The sequence below is a fragment of the Phyllostomus discolor genome, chromosome 7 (assembly GCF_004126475.2).
Source record: "Phyllostomus discolor isolate MPI-MPIP mPhyDis1 chromosome 7, mPhyDis1.pri.v3, whole genome shotgun sequence".
In the NCBI taxonomy this organism is placed as follows: Eukaryota; Metazoa; Chordata; class Mammalia; order Chiroptera; family Phyllostomidae; genus Phyllostomus; species Phyllostomus discolor.
The window spans coordinates 41850186-41866429 of NC_040909.2; the positions used below are offsets into that span (position 1 = coordinate 41850186).

The following is a 16244-nucleotide window of genomic DNA, read 5'->3' on the forward strand; positions in this document are numbered from 1 at the left end:
CCAGCAGTTCAGCATACTTACTGCAGCTCTGCAGACAGACAGACCTCAGTTAAAATCCTAGCTCTGCAACTTCCTAATTGTGAGAACTTAAGCAAGTTAATTTTTCAAACCTGTGTCTGTGCAGATAACCTTATTATTAACTTCCCCTATAGTTAATGCAAAGAATACATGAAACTATATCTAAAAGTGCTCAGCACAGGTACAAACACTCAGTAAGTGCATGGGAAATGGGAGCTGTCCTATTATCTTTGCTGTTGTCTTACAAATGCAGTATGATCAGAGCCTGCAACCACTTGGGCCCAATTATGTGCCATCCCTGGGGGCAAAACCTCCCTTTGCCCTGGAAGAAGGCAAGAACCAAGAATTCCAAACAATTTATTTTGTAAGAATCAATATATTTTCTTCTTTTGAAATAAATACAAACCAGTTTGAAAGGTGGGGGAATCAATGGGAAGAGGGGACAGGCCCCAGTCTTTTTAGTACCAAATGACTCTGGCGCGACCCGGAAACGCAGTTACAAATGAGAATAATTTAAATTCTCCGTTAATTACAGTATTTACAACAGCAGGGGAGGGGGGTCACCTAGTGCCCCTCTTCTGGGCTGGACAGACATCAATCCCACTGTTAGGCTGGGCAATGCCTGTTCACCTCACCACCTGCATGGCCTCAGGCCACTAGGCAGTTATATTCTCCTGGTATGAGCAGACATAGGTGGTGGGATGGCCTGTTTTATGCAGTGTCCTAACCTTGGCCCACCACCCTGCACTACAATGCTGAGGTCTCTGGAGCTTTCTGGCCTGTGGGACCTCCTCTTTCCTGCACAAAGCCACATGGGCCCTTGGAGTGTTCTGTACAGTCCAGCTGCACTCAGGGCAGGAGGGACCTCCCCCACCCAACTTCCCCTGAGACTGGCCCCAAGACCAGGAATGAGTCAGTGCAGAGGCCGGCGCCACTCCAGGACAGTGAGCAAAAAGGAGAGAGGTGGCAGGGCACTGTAGGTTGGGCTGTGCTAGGCAGTATCAGTCACTATCACTGGTCTCGCTGCTCTGCTCGCCCTGGACCTTGCTGCGGTGCTGCAGAGCTCTATGGTAAGCGATCTGCACTGACTTGCGGATGTTAGACTTGCGGCCTTCCAGCATCTTCTCCTTGTCGAGGTCCTGGTTCACACCCAGAGGAACCAGCTTAGTTCTAGGCAGCCACTGCCTATAAGATGAGGTGAGGAACAAGTCAGTCATTTCTGGGAGAGCTACAAGCACCAGCCTTCCTCACTCCATTCATTCAAAAATACCTCTTGAAAGTCAGGCTGTGGTGGGTACTGGGGGTTACAGAGACCAAGAGACACAGTCCCTGCCCTCAAAGAACTGCTCATAGGAGGAGCCCTGACCTAACCTGAAAAAGGTACCCTGTCCCACAGGCTCCAGGAAGTCTATACTGATATTAAATATCCTCTGCAGACAAACAAAAAGATTATGTATGTAAATGAGATCACAGGGATTCAGAATCTGAATGTTTATGCCTGCTTTATCCCCATCCTGTCACTATGGAGGCAGAAGTGGGAAAACTCAGAGTCTGGGTGGAGAACCACTTCCATATTTGTCAGTCACTGACGGTCCTTTGTTTTCCAGCTATGGTTGTTTGTGAGCTGCTGCCTACTCAGTCACTCAGACTCACAGCCAACACAACTCTTTTGCTCAAAGATCTAAGTCCCTCCTCCACTGATTTGTGATAGCTTCGTCTGACTGTTGCTAGAATTTCCTGGCAGCCTATCCCCATACCCAGGGTTGCATTTGTGGCTGTAAGTCACCAAATGCCCCCTTTCCTCCCTTACCAGGTTCTCTTGTTGTCAAAGAAGAGGACGAGGGTAGAGATGCTCTCGGGCTTCCTGGGTCATCTGCTCCCCAAGTTTCAGCACCTCCAGTGGGGGCACAGGAATGGGAACCCCATGGTGGAACATACCTTCCCGGGGCATCTTTGGATCAATGATCTGAAGGAGTAATAAGACCATAGTTTTGTTCAGTCCCTTTCTTCCCCAAGAACTTGGAGACTCCTTTGCAGTGGAGACATAAAAAAGGTTATTATGCCTCCAGGGCTGCAATGTTGACCTTCTTCCTATGCTGAACTATTTCAGAGCCCAAGGGGCAAAGAAAAGGAAAAGGGAGAGATGAATAAACTAATCGGGGACCTCTGTCTACCTGCCAAAGACCCTTATACTCTGCAGCTCAGCAGAACAGAAATCTAGTAATTGTGAGTCTGCATTCTGGGGTTGACAGGCAAGGGATATGACAAGAAAAAGCAGAAGCCTACCAGAGCTGGGTATGATGGATACCCTCGGCATTTGGCCCACACCAGGTCCAGAGCATCCAGAGGGGAGTCCTCATCCTCTGACAGCCAGCCAGGTCCCCGACCCAGACTCTTCCTTACCACTTCATAGGAATGGGAGAGAGGGGGCAGATCAGCAGACAGGGGGCTGGCAAGGCCCGGATACTGGGCCCCCAGCATCCCTGGCCTTGGGCAACAGTACTTACTGCTGTGGCCCACACTGCGGCCAGTGCCCACGGAGTAGGCCTCATTCTCAGTGCCTGAGGTATCTTCACTGCTATCCTCTGGGAATGTGCCCCGAGAGAAGGAGGGCTTGCCCCTGCCTTGTTTTGAGGGTGTTGTGCTGTAGACAAGACAAGGGGAGCTTAGCTCAAAGGAGAAGAGTGGAGAATGGTGTGGTGGGTGTCCTTTCTTTTTTAAACCCCTAGCACCTAAATTTTTGGAAAGCAAAAGTTACTTAAAGAATTTCAAATACAAATGCCCTCTTTTGGACTAGGCAATGATTTGACTAATGTGGGTTCGATTTAGCAGTGGTGGTGCTGAATGCATGCCCTGTCTAAAAGCAGTACTGGCCAGATTTGCCAGATCTAATTTTTAAAATATCGAGAGTTTTATGTGGTACTTCTGGATTCCTTAAAAACAAACAAACAACAAACAAACAAACAAACCCCACCATACTTGGCCAAACAAAATACGTCTGCAGGCCAAATCCAGGCCACAGAAGGCATCAGTTATGCCCTCTGCTCTAAAACATCAGGTCAACCCAGTACGGTCCCTCCATTCCATTATGGAGAAATTCACATCTATTCCATTATTTTGCAGAGAACCTTGGGTTTGAGCCATCTTAATCTAGGCTGAGATGGCTGCCACCTCACTTCCCATAGGGAAACCCAGAAGAGCAACCAGAGGCAGGCTTTGATCTGGAGGGCTGGTACCTGGTTCGGTCTGAAGCAGCACTGCTGCTGCTACTGCTGCTGGACTCAGAGTCTGAGCTGCTCCGGGGAAGGCTGCAGTCATTACGATATACCAAGAAGCTCTTCTTCACTGGCTGGTTTCCACTGCTGAAGCCATTGGCTGGTAAGTCTTGGATGGGGGGGAGGGGGAGGGGGAGGAGGGAAGGAATCAGTCAGGAAGATGTAGATCAGAGATGGCATGGGGGTCAGAGGTACTTAGAGCCTTGCTTCTCCTGTGCTGGAAAATTCCTCCAACCTTGGCCAGCAGAGCTAGCTCTGGGCAGTGTTCACCACAGTTGGCCCCAGCTCTGCCCCACCCCTTACACTTCCCTTGGCAGTTATAGACCTTAGGACACACAAGGCTTAAAGGGCAGGAGATCCCCAAAGGGGGGGTGAGAAGAGAAGAAGTGAAGTGATACAATGGAGGGGGCCCTGGATGGGAATCTAGCTGGATCAGTGTCTTTGGGTTTCAGTTTCCCAGTCTGTAAAATGAGGGGATTGAATTGAAGGATTCTTAAGGGCCCTTCTAGCTTTGACATATTATGGGCAAATGAAGGGATAGGTGGAAGTTATGTTGGGAAGGATGGCAGCTTTGCTCACTCTCTTGGGGGACTGGGTGATGGTGAGGCTCACCCATTGGGGGATCTTCTGTGGATTTATCACTGTCGCTGTCTGAGCTTGAACTGGGCCGGGGGCTCCTACCCCGCTTGCGCTGACGGAGGGAGCCCATGATGGGGAGCTGGGGGGGCCCCACAGGACTGCCTCCGTGGCTGGGGGTCATCTGGCTCTCCCGGTTTTTGGGGGGCCGGCCCGGCCTCTTGGGCGGTCCAGCTGTCTTCGGGTTCTTTTTGGAGAACAGAACTGAGGTTCTCCTGCCCACCTCATGTGCGGGGGTTGAGGACATGTTGGGACCCAGGCCTGGAGCAGAGAAAGAGAGAAGGAGAGTTGGTGAGGGGCCCTGATGTGGGAAGGGTAAATGTCCAGGATATGTCCTGGGTGTATAAGACCATTATTCCAGCTACTGTTGGGGAGATGAGTTGGGGATCATGGAACTGGGAACAGTGTTTCTTACACAAATGTCCACAGAGGCAGCTAAGAGGCCCCTGACTGGGGAATGAGGGAGAAAGTACAGCTAGCTATGTAGGAAAGACCTCCACCTAGGGGATGGCAGGGGCTAAGTAAGTGTAGGCTTCAGAATCAAGGTCTGATTTGCTTTGGGGTCCACCTTGCTATGGGGTTCAGACCTTTGCTTGTCTCCTGGCTGCTGCTCTCCTCAGCGGCACTGTCTGTCTGCCCATCTTTGTCACAGGCTGCCGGGTGGGGTGTCAGACTGCCCCGGATAGAGGGGCCATGACGGTCAGGCCCATCCCTTCCAGTTCCCGCTGATGGGCAAGCTTCCGCCGCAGTGCTGTCATCTCTTTCTTGATCATCTTTGCACGCCGTGAGCGGCCCACACTCTGCTTACTGGCATTCACTTCATCTAGCCGCTCCAGCAACAACTTCAGCTGCTCTTCCACTGGCAGGTGCTTCTGGTTCTCCAGCAGGACCAGCCGTTCTTCCTCTGCTGCTAGGGGTGGGGATGAGGGGAAAAGATCAGACTCAGGGCAGTTCTCTGGGCCCCTTAAATCTTGAACAGGCAGCAAGAACCCACTTCTCCCTCAGTTTCCCACCAGAAACAGCCATAATATAGCAGCACCAAGAGTGGACTGGCAGACATTGCTATCCGTTCACCAAATCTGGCTTCCTGGGGAAAGCTTGCCACTGTTCAGCTAACTGCTTCCTGCCTATACTGCCTGCTCCCAGGATGGGACTTTAGGAAAGCTGTTCATCCTTAGCATTGGCCTCTATATATCTGTGACTCATCACCACCATCTTCAGTGTGGTGTGGGGCCTCGTCTCAGTCAGGTTGTGGGGGATATGCATGCCCGTCTCAAAGTCGATGCCCATTTTTTCTGCCTGGCGACTAGCCTGGCGGAGCACAGCACCACCCTGCTCACGGAGCCGCCACTGCTGCCCGGTAGAAGATGGTGTCCTTGGCGTTATACTTGAGGCAGTTGCTGACGATGAGGTTGAAGTCCTCCTCAAAATCATCAAAGTTCAGGTAGCGGTAAGCCTCCAAGTTCTGCTTCATGGTGAAAAAGTCCATGGGCTTTTTGATGTGGTCTAGATAGTCAGGTACCTAGGAGGCAGGGTAGGTGTGGCTAAGTGGAGATATGCTTCTCATTCCCCTGAACCTCTGCTCCTAACGCCACCCCTTGAAAAGCATCCAGTAACCTCCTCCCACCATAGAGGTAGGCATATAGCACAGAGGAAAGGAGGGGTGGATTCAGTCTTGACTTTACCAGTCACAAGCTGTGTGACCTTAGCAAGTCTCTTAACTCTCTGGGCCTCTTTTCCTGGCCTGGAAAAAGTGATAAAATACTGCTAAATCCTCCTCCTAGAGCCATATGAGGCTTCAGTAAGAAAACAGCTAAGGGTGTCCTCCAGAAATAACACCACCTTGCATTCCTATAGCTCATTTCTGCTTCTGGTTAAGACTTATAAGGAGGCTGCATCAGGCCTCTCGTTTTATACCTTTTAGAGAGAAGAGTCTGCCAGTCAGGACCTAGGGCTTCAGAGCTCGTTCTTTAGGTGCTGAGCCTTCTAAAGTCTCCGTTCTAGGGTTCAGCACCCCGAAGTGTCTTCCTGCCTTGGGATTATTCATTTGGCAGACTCAGTCCCTGCCTCTGGGAGGGAATGGAGACTGCCTCCCATTCTGGGCCTTGGGGTATGACAGGGACAAGACACAGTCCAGGTGATACATGTAACTCCAGTCATCCTGGAGCTCCAGGGCCACCAGCCCCTCTTTTCAAGGTTCCCTCCTAGTCCCTGGCCCAGACCTGCAGCAGGGGTCCAATGGGAGAAGAACAGAAAGAAGGTGGAGTGAGGGGAAGGGATTCTTACTTCGTCCAATTCGGTTACCTCAGACAGAGGGACCGGCTCGCTGAAGATGTTGCCTGTGTCCTTCTCTTGGAGCTGCTCCAAGGTTTGCGAAGGAGGATGAGGAAAGGGGTTAGCTGCATCTCCATGGCAATCTGCTGGACTTGATCTGACACAGAGAAAGGCCCAATCAGCCAGGCCCAGGCCAGTCCCTTGGCAGGGAGGTCTGAGGAGATGGTCACAGCTGGTATGGGCATTTTCCTTCTTTCCCACTCCCAATAGCTGGGTGTACTAACTCAGGTCTACCTTCTACAAGGCCCCACCCAGTGAAACAACTACTACTCTGGCCTTTCACTTCTTGACTGAGCTTACAGCACTAGTTACCTATAAAATAATTCAGAATTCCATTCATACTCTCTTGTGACAGTCTGCTTCTGGTGGGCCCGAGAACACACTGCACATCAGAAGACCTGACTCCAACATCAGTCTTGTTGCTTCCTGGCTAGGTGACACATGCTTTTCCTTCTCCCAGATATGTCTTTCCTCTTTAAAATACAGCTGGCCCAGGAGTACTCACTGTCCCTTTTGAGTTTCTCTCGCTTGCGGATCAGCTCCACCAGCAGCCGAGCTCGCTCTAGGTCATGCCGGAGCCGCTGCCAGGACTTGAGTTGTTCTTTGAGGGCCCAGTTCTTATCCTCAGAATCTCTCTGTAGAAGCAAAAAAGGGGTCAGGAGATGATAAGAGAGCCAAAGGAAGGTCAGAGGGGAGCACAGACCAGGAAGCTTGAGTTCAGGTAAAGCCAAAGGAGGGCACACATGAATTTACTGGCAGGTTTGCCAGCTCCAGTGGGAGCCCCTCAACCTAAGTGTCCCTGTGCCATGCTTGGTATACACTTGTGGAATGAATGGATGAATACATAGGAACAGTACCCTTCTACAAGGATAATCTGTAAAGATTTCTTCCTGGGTCTGGTTAGAGGTCTAGCTTAATAAAGGAAAAAGCTTATGCCCTCAGACATTGAATGCTATAGCCATAAATCTTTAATTCTTATCCCCTGGCCCTAGTTCCCAGAGCCCACAGAGAACATGACACAGTCCCCGACTTGGTCACAGTCCTCTGAGACTGCAAGTGTGTCTGCAGAGACGTAACAGTGGGACCCCATTCCGTGACTGCCGCTTCAGTGTCCAGTAGCTATGCGCCTCTGCATGAACTGCTCTTCCTTTGAATGGTTAGGCGGGTGGTGATTTTACTGAGGCCTGGGAAGCAGAAGAAAAATTTTCTTAAGTAAAACAAGGGCCTCTGGCTAGTTGAGAGTGTCTGAATGGGGCTGAATAGGGAACAAGTCTACTGTCAATGGCACTTCGGCAGACTGGAAGCCAAACTCCCAGCACTAATCAAGATCCCTAAACCTTTCACCAGGGGATTAGGGAGTTCAGCTCCTAAGACAGCTCTTGTCACTACAGCCTAGAGTACCATTTTACCCTGGGACACCCAGCTCAGACAAGTCTTATCAGGTTTTAAGATAAAGTATAGCAGTAAACTATAGGAAATCAACTAGGGACATAAGAGAGTTGCAGTAACTACTTTGTGACTTCTTAAGCATTTCTTCCCCCTTTCATTCCATTTCTCCCTTAAAAGTCAGACTATTTCTTCTATGTAGCTGGTAGCTATTACATCCTTTCTCCATTACTTGAACCACATCATCAAATGAAGGTCAGTTTAAAATATGTTAGGTCTTCTAGATAAAATCAAAGTTTCTGGCTCCTAATGTAAGGTCACGTGACCTGTTAGAGCTAATCTCTTTTGGATATTTTAAAATTTCTATATAGCTCCTGCTAGGAAGAAGATAACCTAACTCTGTCACTCCACTCAGGGTTTTGTCAATCTTTAGGAGGGCTCGTTCTTCCCTTACCAACCTGTCCACCTTGCTCCCCACATACCTGTGTGGTGGGATGCAGGGCACGGACACCACAGGTGCAGCTGCCCTCTTCTCTGCCAGGATCTTCCTCGCCTTCTTCATCTTGATCCGGGATTTGGCCTTGGCCTTCTTGACTTCTCTGAACTCCAACTTTTACCCTCATCCTCCTCCTCCTCCCTCCTCCTCCTAACCCTCACTGTGGACATGGCAGGCAAGCGGCGTGCTGAACCAGGCGGGTGTGTGGATAACATAGGCTGTCTTGCGGACGATGAAGGACTTCATACTCCTGAAACCAGCCGCACGATCGAGGTACCATTGGCACCTGTCTCCAGCACAGGCTCCATCTTCATGTAAGGCCAGCCTGCTGGGCGCACGTCACATGGAAGGCTGTATAGCAGTTAGCCTTGTGGCACTGGATGCAGGCCCCTGAACCCCGCTGTTTGCAGATGTAGCATGTCAGCTTCCAGCGAGTGGGATGGGATGTGCTCAATGCTGTCAATTGGCTCCAGGAAGACTGTGTTGGCGAAGCAGACCTCAGGAATCCACAGGGCACACACCACATGGGCCCAGCGCCCGTCATCTGTCTGCTTAAGGCCACACCTTGTTGGGGCACAGGGCACAGTCCACAGCGGAGGGTGATTGTAGGCAACGGCGGCACAGCCACTGGCCCTCAGGGATATAGGGGACACCATAGCACTCCTGGTGTACAGCCAGGTTGCACATGTCACAGAAGAGGATGACATTGCTGTTCTGGCATTCGCCATCATTGCAGATACAGCACACAGCATCCTCGTCCACTAGTGCATTGGGGTCGCCTTTATTGTGGCTCTCAAAGTAGGACTCCTTCTCCAGCCGGTCCATTAAGTACTCAAAGATCTCCTGTGGGATGGGACTCACACCCTCTGTCTTCCGTCGCTCATTCATAATATCCAACCAGATATAGTCCTCTTCATCCATGTCATACTCTACCTCCTCGTCCAGCTCCTCTGCTGACTTCTCGATGTACCTGCAGTGCACACAGGCAGCCCAGCATCATATGGTTGAGATTTCCCTCCCTTAAAGACAATGGGTTACATTTGCCAAGCACTTACTCTAAGCCCTCTGTACATATGTTGTCTCATTCCACCCTTACTTATAGGTCTTATAATCACTCCTGTTTGTAGAAAAGGAAACATAGGTTTGGACAGGTTACTTCACCTGCCCCAGCTCCCTTGTGAGAAGGTGGTAGAGCTGGGATGTGAAATTAGGCCTGCTAACTCCATACCTCATATCCTAGATGCTACACCCCTCCCTTGGGGTGCAGCAGCTCCTAAAGTGAGAAGGATGGGGCAGCTAGGACCCACTGGGATGGTCTAGATGATGGTGCAAAGAGTCAGGGGAAGGAATGTTCTCAGAAGTCACCTGAAAATTATTTCCAAGTTATTTTAGCACCAGCTAGCAGTGTCCTGAATGGAGCTGCTGTGGGTCTTGTCAGCTGTACCAACACAAGCTCAGGGCTCCCTCAAACTATAGGTACTGTGTGGTTGACTGGTTAGCCTTGGGAGAGAACAGTCAGAACTAAGATTTACTGAGCATTTACTGTGAGCCAGGCACTGTGCTAAGTTATCACATTTACTGTCAATATAGCCATAGGGTCAATGTTTTTATTGCCCTCATTTTGCAAACGAGGAAATGCAAGCTTTGAGAAGTTAATTGCCCAATACAGAAAGGTCACAACACCGGGAAGTGGCAGAGCCAGGATTCACACTCTACAGCACTCACTGGACCAGCAGGTTCCTGGGAGTCAGAGCAGGCTCCCATGCCCTACCATGCTCTAGGTCACCTGGACTCTAGTACTGTAAAGCTACAGAGAGCTGCAATGGAAAGAATGGGGCTTTGGCTTCTAACAAACCTGAATTTAAATCCTGGCTCTCCAACTTTGTGACCTTCAGAACATCACTGCTCATTTCTGAACCCGGTTTTATTGACGATAGAATTAAGATAATACTACTTATTCCCAAAGATGCTGTCAGGATTAAGTGGAATTACAAAATGAATGGACCAAATCAAATGGCCCATAGCTGGCTGCCCATCCTCTCTCCACAAGGGAAATGGGGTCCTGGTGCTAGACCAGGCCAGGCAAACATAGGCTCTGGAATCATGCTTTGTATGATAGTAGGCAAGTGAGCTACCTCCCTGAGCCTAGGTTTCCTCATCTTAAAGTGATGATGCTAACATGAACCTATTTCATATAGCTATTGTGAGCATTAAATGAGTTAATACAGGTAAAGTACTCAGGAACAGTACCTGCCATGCAGCAAGTATTCAATAAATGTTAGCTTTATTATTAGCTTTTGCATAGCCCTGACCCACCACCTTGCTTTGTATTATAGCTGTTTATGTGTTGAGCTCCTCCACTATAGGATAGAGACAAGAACCACACAGAAATAGGTTCTCAGTGTTGTTCATTTGAAAGGTATTTTGAGGGTGGAAGAGAAGAAAAGACACTAAAATGCTATGTCCATCTGAAGCAGCTTATTCCCTAGCACTTCACCTCTTCCCCAAGGTGGCTGCAATGTCCTCATCCTTGAAAAGCATGTGGCTCAGGGCTAGTGTGAACCATAAGGCCCCTTCCAGACATTGGCAACAGCTCTAAAACTTTTCTTTGCCATGACACACATAACACACTTCCACAGTGCACCCAGATTACAGGTTCACTACAGCACAGATAAGGTAGGCTACATGTCATACACAATTCCTGGCACACCACCCTCCCTATCCTCCTCAGGGGTATCAGATGCAAACAAGAGAAAGTGGTGTTATTAGAGAGGTGACCTCAACTCTTCTTTCCAAAACTTGGGCAGTTTTGCTAACAGTAGTAATAAATTGCACCCAATACAACTCCAAACTGATGGCAGTGTGCCAAGCTGAGAACTGCTGCCCTGGAGAAATAGCCTGGCTCCCAAGGAGGAAAGAATGAATCTGAGTGGAGGGAGGGAGAAAGGGAACAGAATGAGTTGGGCTGAGCTGCCCATCAAAGCAAAGAGTGCCTTTAGGAGGGAGCAGTTAGGAGAGTGCACAGGCTCTGAGAGGGGTCTGTGTTGGGGGTGGAAATGACAGTCAGTGCCACCAGATGGAAAGCCAGAGGAGGTGGAGCTGGGCTAGTCAGATGAAAAGAATGAAGAGAGGAAGGAGACTAGCTAACGTGTGAACCAGGGGAGAGAGAGAAAAGTGACATACTAAGCCAAATTACTTGGGTTCCCACAGATTTGCTTTTATGAGATTTAGTTATACATCATATGCATTACACTTTTTGTAAAAACCTTTATAAGTCTTTCTCAGAGATGAGACCTTCTGATAAGCTGGCACCAAAGACTGCACCTTAACTAACTCATCAGAATGCTCCTTTTTGCCTTGGATGCCAAGATTTTCAGAGGTAAGTTGTATACTTGGTTTTTGTCCATCCTTTGGCTAAACTTTCGGTATGCAATTTACCACCACTCTGCCCCCAATCCTTCATTTTTTTTTAACCTCATGTTAAAGAAATTAGCCTATGCCTGTGACTTTATTAGGAGCCACTGTGACTAATTTTTGGGAGGAAGTGGGTTATCAAGAAACATTAAATGAAATTTTAAAAAGGGCCATTGGAGGAGTACACAAATATAGTTGACGGACATAATGATTAGGCATGCTAAAGGCTGGGTGACCAGAAAGGAATGAACGATGGGAAAATTACCTCTGCGATTTACAGGCTGCTTTTAGGACCTTATAAATCAGTGTTCCTTGTCCTCTACCTTTAGGCAGGCAGAGGAATATTAACCTACTCTACAGATGGGGTCACTAGAACACGAGAAGCCAGATGCCTTTCCCAAGGTCACACAGTGATGGAGTGGAGAGGGTCAGGAACCAGAGAAGGAGTCCTTTGATAGAGTGGAAACAGTATAGCTCTGGAGTCAGAGGAACCTAGGTTTGGATACTGGTTCAGCTACCTACTGGCATGTGACTTTTGGCATGTCTGGCCCCTTTCTGAACTGTGGTTTCCTCATCGTTGAATGAGAACAATATCTACCTGAGTGAGTTGTGAGAATAATATGTGGGGAAAAAAGAAAATTAAAAAGAGGAATAACATGAAAGAGTAGGTTATAGTAAGTGCCACCACCATTAGCTGGAGTACTGTTCCTCTCACTGCCCTGATAGGACTAGTGTGTTCCTGTTATCCTTTATCCCTGCCACTCTCCTATCTGCTGCCTGTCTCCTCTCTCTGGCTCCTGAGCCCTGTTTGACCAGTGTTCCAGAGTTGGGAGACAGAGGCGCCCTTACCGATAATAGGAAGTTGGCCGGGGAGGGGCATCAGGGGTATCCTGCTCCAACTCCCGGTATACAACCTCTGGCAACTTGGGAGTGGTGCTGGCAGAAGCATTATGGGTGGTGGTGATGGTTGGAATCCTTGCGCTTCTCCTTGTTCTTATGATCTGCCTGACTTTGGAGTGCAGTTGGTGTCTCTGTGTTCTCTTTGTTGCTGCCATTTTCGGGGGCCTCCCTCGGGGGCCTCCTCATCCTCTGACACCACATCCAGGTTGTCAAAGATGCTGATGCGATGGACGCGGCCGTGCAGGTCCACCTCCACCATGCGCTGGGCCTGTGCGTAGCTCATCACCTCACGGCCCGGTGACTGTGATACCTCTGAGGGGGTGGGGGACTGCTTGTTGGCTGGGCGTGACTGGCGCCCCTTCTTCTTGTGCTTGCGGAGTGGAGTCTGCTGAGGGGGCGGTGGGTTGTCGTGGTCATAATGGTACAGGTGGTACTCAATACAACTGTAACTCTTGTAGACCTTGCGGCAAGTCTCCACAGGGCACTCATATGGTGGCTTAGTCGCCCGCAAATTGTGGCAGAAAGTCTTCACGTCAAAGTCCACCCCCATGCTGTCACATCTAGAATGTACAGATGAGTTTAACAGAGGCCTAGGAAGAGCTCCTGGCTACCCACTCCACCCCCTCCAACCCTTTCTCTTTTCAAGGATCCTGGCCAGCCCACCTCTACAGCATCTCTAAGTGTCATCTCCCCCACACCATGGTCACTGTGTGGGCCTCCTCACCTCTTGCCTGGTCACTCTACCCTCTGCCTCAACCTTCTAGCCTAATCTTGTATAATGTGGCCAGAGTGATCTTGTTACCAAGTAGCAACAGTCATTTCAATCTTGGATTAAAATCTTTCTGAGGTTCCCTACTTCAGTATAATATCCAAATTCCCTATGTTGACATTCAGGGGCTCCTTTCACTGTCTGGTCCTAGTCCTCCTTTTCAGACTCTTCTTTTCACCAGTTACAGCTGTGCTTCTGTCTATCCAGGGCAGCTTGCCATTTCCTGAAAGTTATAACCTCTCATTCTTGCAAGATGATCTCTATTTGGAATGCCTTCCATCCTCTCTTATTGGTGAGCTCCTACTCATTCTTCAAACCCAGATCAAGTGTCACTTCTTTTGGTATGACTTGTCTCTCCTATGGGGAGCTGTGTTTTCACAGCATTCCATTCTCACCTTTGTCTCCTCCCCACCAGACTGGAAGCTGTGCAGTGCAGACACCCAGAGCCCACCTCTATATCCCCAGTACCAGAATAGTTGAATGAGATCATCAGATCTGGAGCTGAGAGAGATGGATGAAGACTAGTGTTAGCCCATGTAGAAGCCTGAATGGGTAGCCAATGATGTAGTCCTGGACTCCAGCAGAAATCATTATATTACAGAAAGAATTAGTTCACTTCTGAGGTCTTTAGGGCGAGTCTATCCCCCTGGCCCTGGCAGTGGTACCAAGCCCTAAGGGTACAGACAGGAACGAGGCAATCCAGGCATACTCAATTCCATGCTGGTCTTCAGGGCCCTCCCTTTCTCCTCTCCAGTGTTCCTGGGTGAATGAAGACAGCAGATGGCACCAGCCCCCAGGAAGCCCAGCTTAGTCAGAGACTGCCCCAGTTTCTCCAGACTTAGTTGAGTTTAACAATTCAGCTAGGGGCTTGGCATCATTCCAGACAGTGCCACCCTGACCTCCATGACAAACAGTGACCCCTCTAGGCCTCTATCTTCCTGCAACCTAACCAAGCAAGTGGGCTGCTTCAGTGTCTCTGTTAAAGCACCTGACTTTCACATCAGTAAAGCTACTACTTCAATTCCAGCTCCCTTTCTACCTCCTACCTGCTTCTGTGCCTTTAAAAACAGACCAATCGTAAGCATAAATAAGCTCTTCTCTTTTCAATGGTGGGTCCCTGGTGAATGCTGCAGCTCTGCTGCCCTGGCTCCTAAGTAGCACAGAGCCCTGGGCAGATGTCCCGCTGGGAGTCAGCGGCCGAGGCACAGGGGAGGGAGCCGAGAACCCAGATCTGAAAGCCCGTGGGTAGGGCTCAGGGCCCAAAAGTAAGGCGGCAGAACTCAGGGGGCTGGAGGAGGAAGTAGGGGGCGGGAGCCGGAGGGATCAGGCCAGGCCCAGGCAGTACCCGCAGCCCTCTCCCGGATGCGGCGACGTTTCCCTTTTGTCGAAGTGTAACAAGTTAAACAAGACTCTCCTCCCGCAGTTGACTTCGGTAGCCCTGAAGGAAACATTGTTGCCCTGGGATGCCTGCTGGAAGCGAAGTCACTGTCAGTTCTCCCGGGTGCAAGGGCCTGAGGGGCACCAGGGCAGGGCAGCTCAACACGCTCCCCACAAAAGTAGTCAAACCCTTCCCCGTTAGCCACTCCCGCCCTGGTCCCTGGCCCGCACTCACCGGCCACCTCGAGTCCGGGCTCATCGCCGGGCCGCCCACCGGGCTCCGACTTCCACTTGGGAAGGCCGGCAGGGAAAGATGAGCCGGGGAGGGGGAGCCCCAACTCGGAGACCTCAGACCTCGTCACCCGGCCCCCTGCAGCCTCACGCTCTGGTCCGGCTCCCCGGGATTCCCGCGCTGACCCCCTCCGCTCCCGGTCCTGCCGGCGCCCCGGTGTCGTCTCAACTCTTTCAGCTGCCTCCCGTTTTGAGAGCCCCTAAGTTGCTCGGCGTCCAGATCCGGCACTGCCGGAACAATGGAGACTCCCGGAGGCAGCGCGGGGACGGCAGCGTTGGAGACAGTGGCGGCAAAGGAAGAAACAGCAGCAGCAAGCAGCAGCAGCAGCGGCGGCAGCGACGGCGTCTGCGCAGGGTAAACGTGCTGCCGGAGCGCTGCCAACCTGCACTTTCGACACAGATCTCCGCCCGCCAGCTGAGGCTGGGGAGACCATTCTCTGGCATTCGTAAGAGCCCCTGAACACCCCACAGGGCTTCTCTAGCACCTCTACCTTAGAGGAGAGTTTATGGAGACTGAAGTCGCAGTACCTGAGATGCGGAATTGTCCGGCCAACTGTGTCGAATCTGTGGTTGCAAACATGAAGCGAGGGGCTGGGGATGAGGAGCCCGCCCTTCTCCCTTCCCCCTCTGTCTCCTCCCTCCCTTCTCCCTCCCCCCACTTCTGGCGCCTCTGCTGCGGTAAAGACCTGGCCTTGGTCTCCGAGGAAGGCAGCGAGGAGGAGGAGCCAGAGCCACAAGGCGGGGCTGGAGGCAGGACCGAGAGCAAGAGGGACGTGGGTTTGAGCCAAAGGAAGCTCAGTATTTATGGGTAGAGGCGGGGCGGGGCTGGAAGAGAATTAACTAGTCTATGGGGCGGGATTTTGGAAGAGGGCGGGGTTCAGTGGAGGGGGCGGGGCCATCTGTAAAGCAGGTCCTACCAAGAAGAATGGAGACTACCCCGGCAAAGAGTGGGGCTAAACTGAAGACTAGGCCTCAAGAAATAAAGGGCGGGGTTTTGGGTTGGCCTGGGAGGTGGAGTTGCTGTGGGCTAGTGAGAAAGGACAGACCTGAGAAAAGCAATCTAGGCTTCAAGGGAAGGGGCGGAGCTTTGGAAAGGTGAAGGGGCGGGACCTGGACAGAAAGGAAAGGTGTGGATCTGACACAAGGGGCCGGATTTGGGGAGGTGCAGAAGCTTGTCGGGGTGTGAAAGGGCGTATCTAGTGTAAAACAGGATTCAGATGCATGATATCCTGTAGTTTGGCAGGGAAATGTGTCATTGCTACGGTTTGCCATTTGGAAGATGGTCTCAAAATAGCTCGTTTTAATGTGGCTAGACCACTTCATAGCTATGTGAACTGGGGCAAGTTGT

The 16244-nt window shown here is 50.6% G+C and overlaps 1 protein-coding gene across 1 annotated transcript; it reads right to left on the reverse strand.

The window, feature by feature from the left end:
- Window positions 1-359: 359 nt before the first annotated feature.
- Window positions 360-15230, reverse strand: BRPF1 (bromodomain and PHD finger containing 1). Its single transcript, XM_036030855.1, is given in 30 exon segments — window positions 360-1203; window positions 1829-1860; window positions 1862-1984; window positions 2305-2423; window positions 2526-2662; window positions 3255-3402; window positions 3906-4190; window positions 4517-4651; window positions 4654-4839; window positions 5142-5171; window positions 5174-5276; window positions 5278-5451; window positions 6234-6301; window positions 6304-6360; window positions 6769-6898; window positions 7284-7333; window positions 7336-7391; window positions 7393-7470; window positions 8132-8243; window positions 8246-8345; window positions 8347-8386; window positions 8419-8464; window positions 8467-8584; window positions 8586-8709; window positions 8711-9115; window positions 12409-12512; window positions 12514-12627; window positions 12629-13019; window positions 13624-13729; window positions 14841-15230. Coding segments are annotated over 29 exon segments (3744 nt in total). The 5' UTR covers window positions 13719-13729; window positions 14841-15230; the 3' UTR covers window positions 360-1019.
- Between the last annotated feature and the right edge of the window lie 1014 nt (window positions 15231-16244).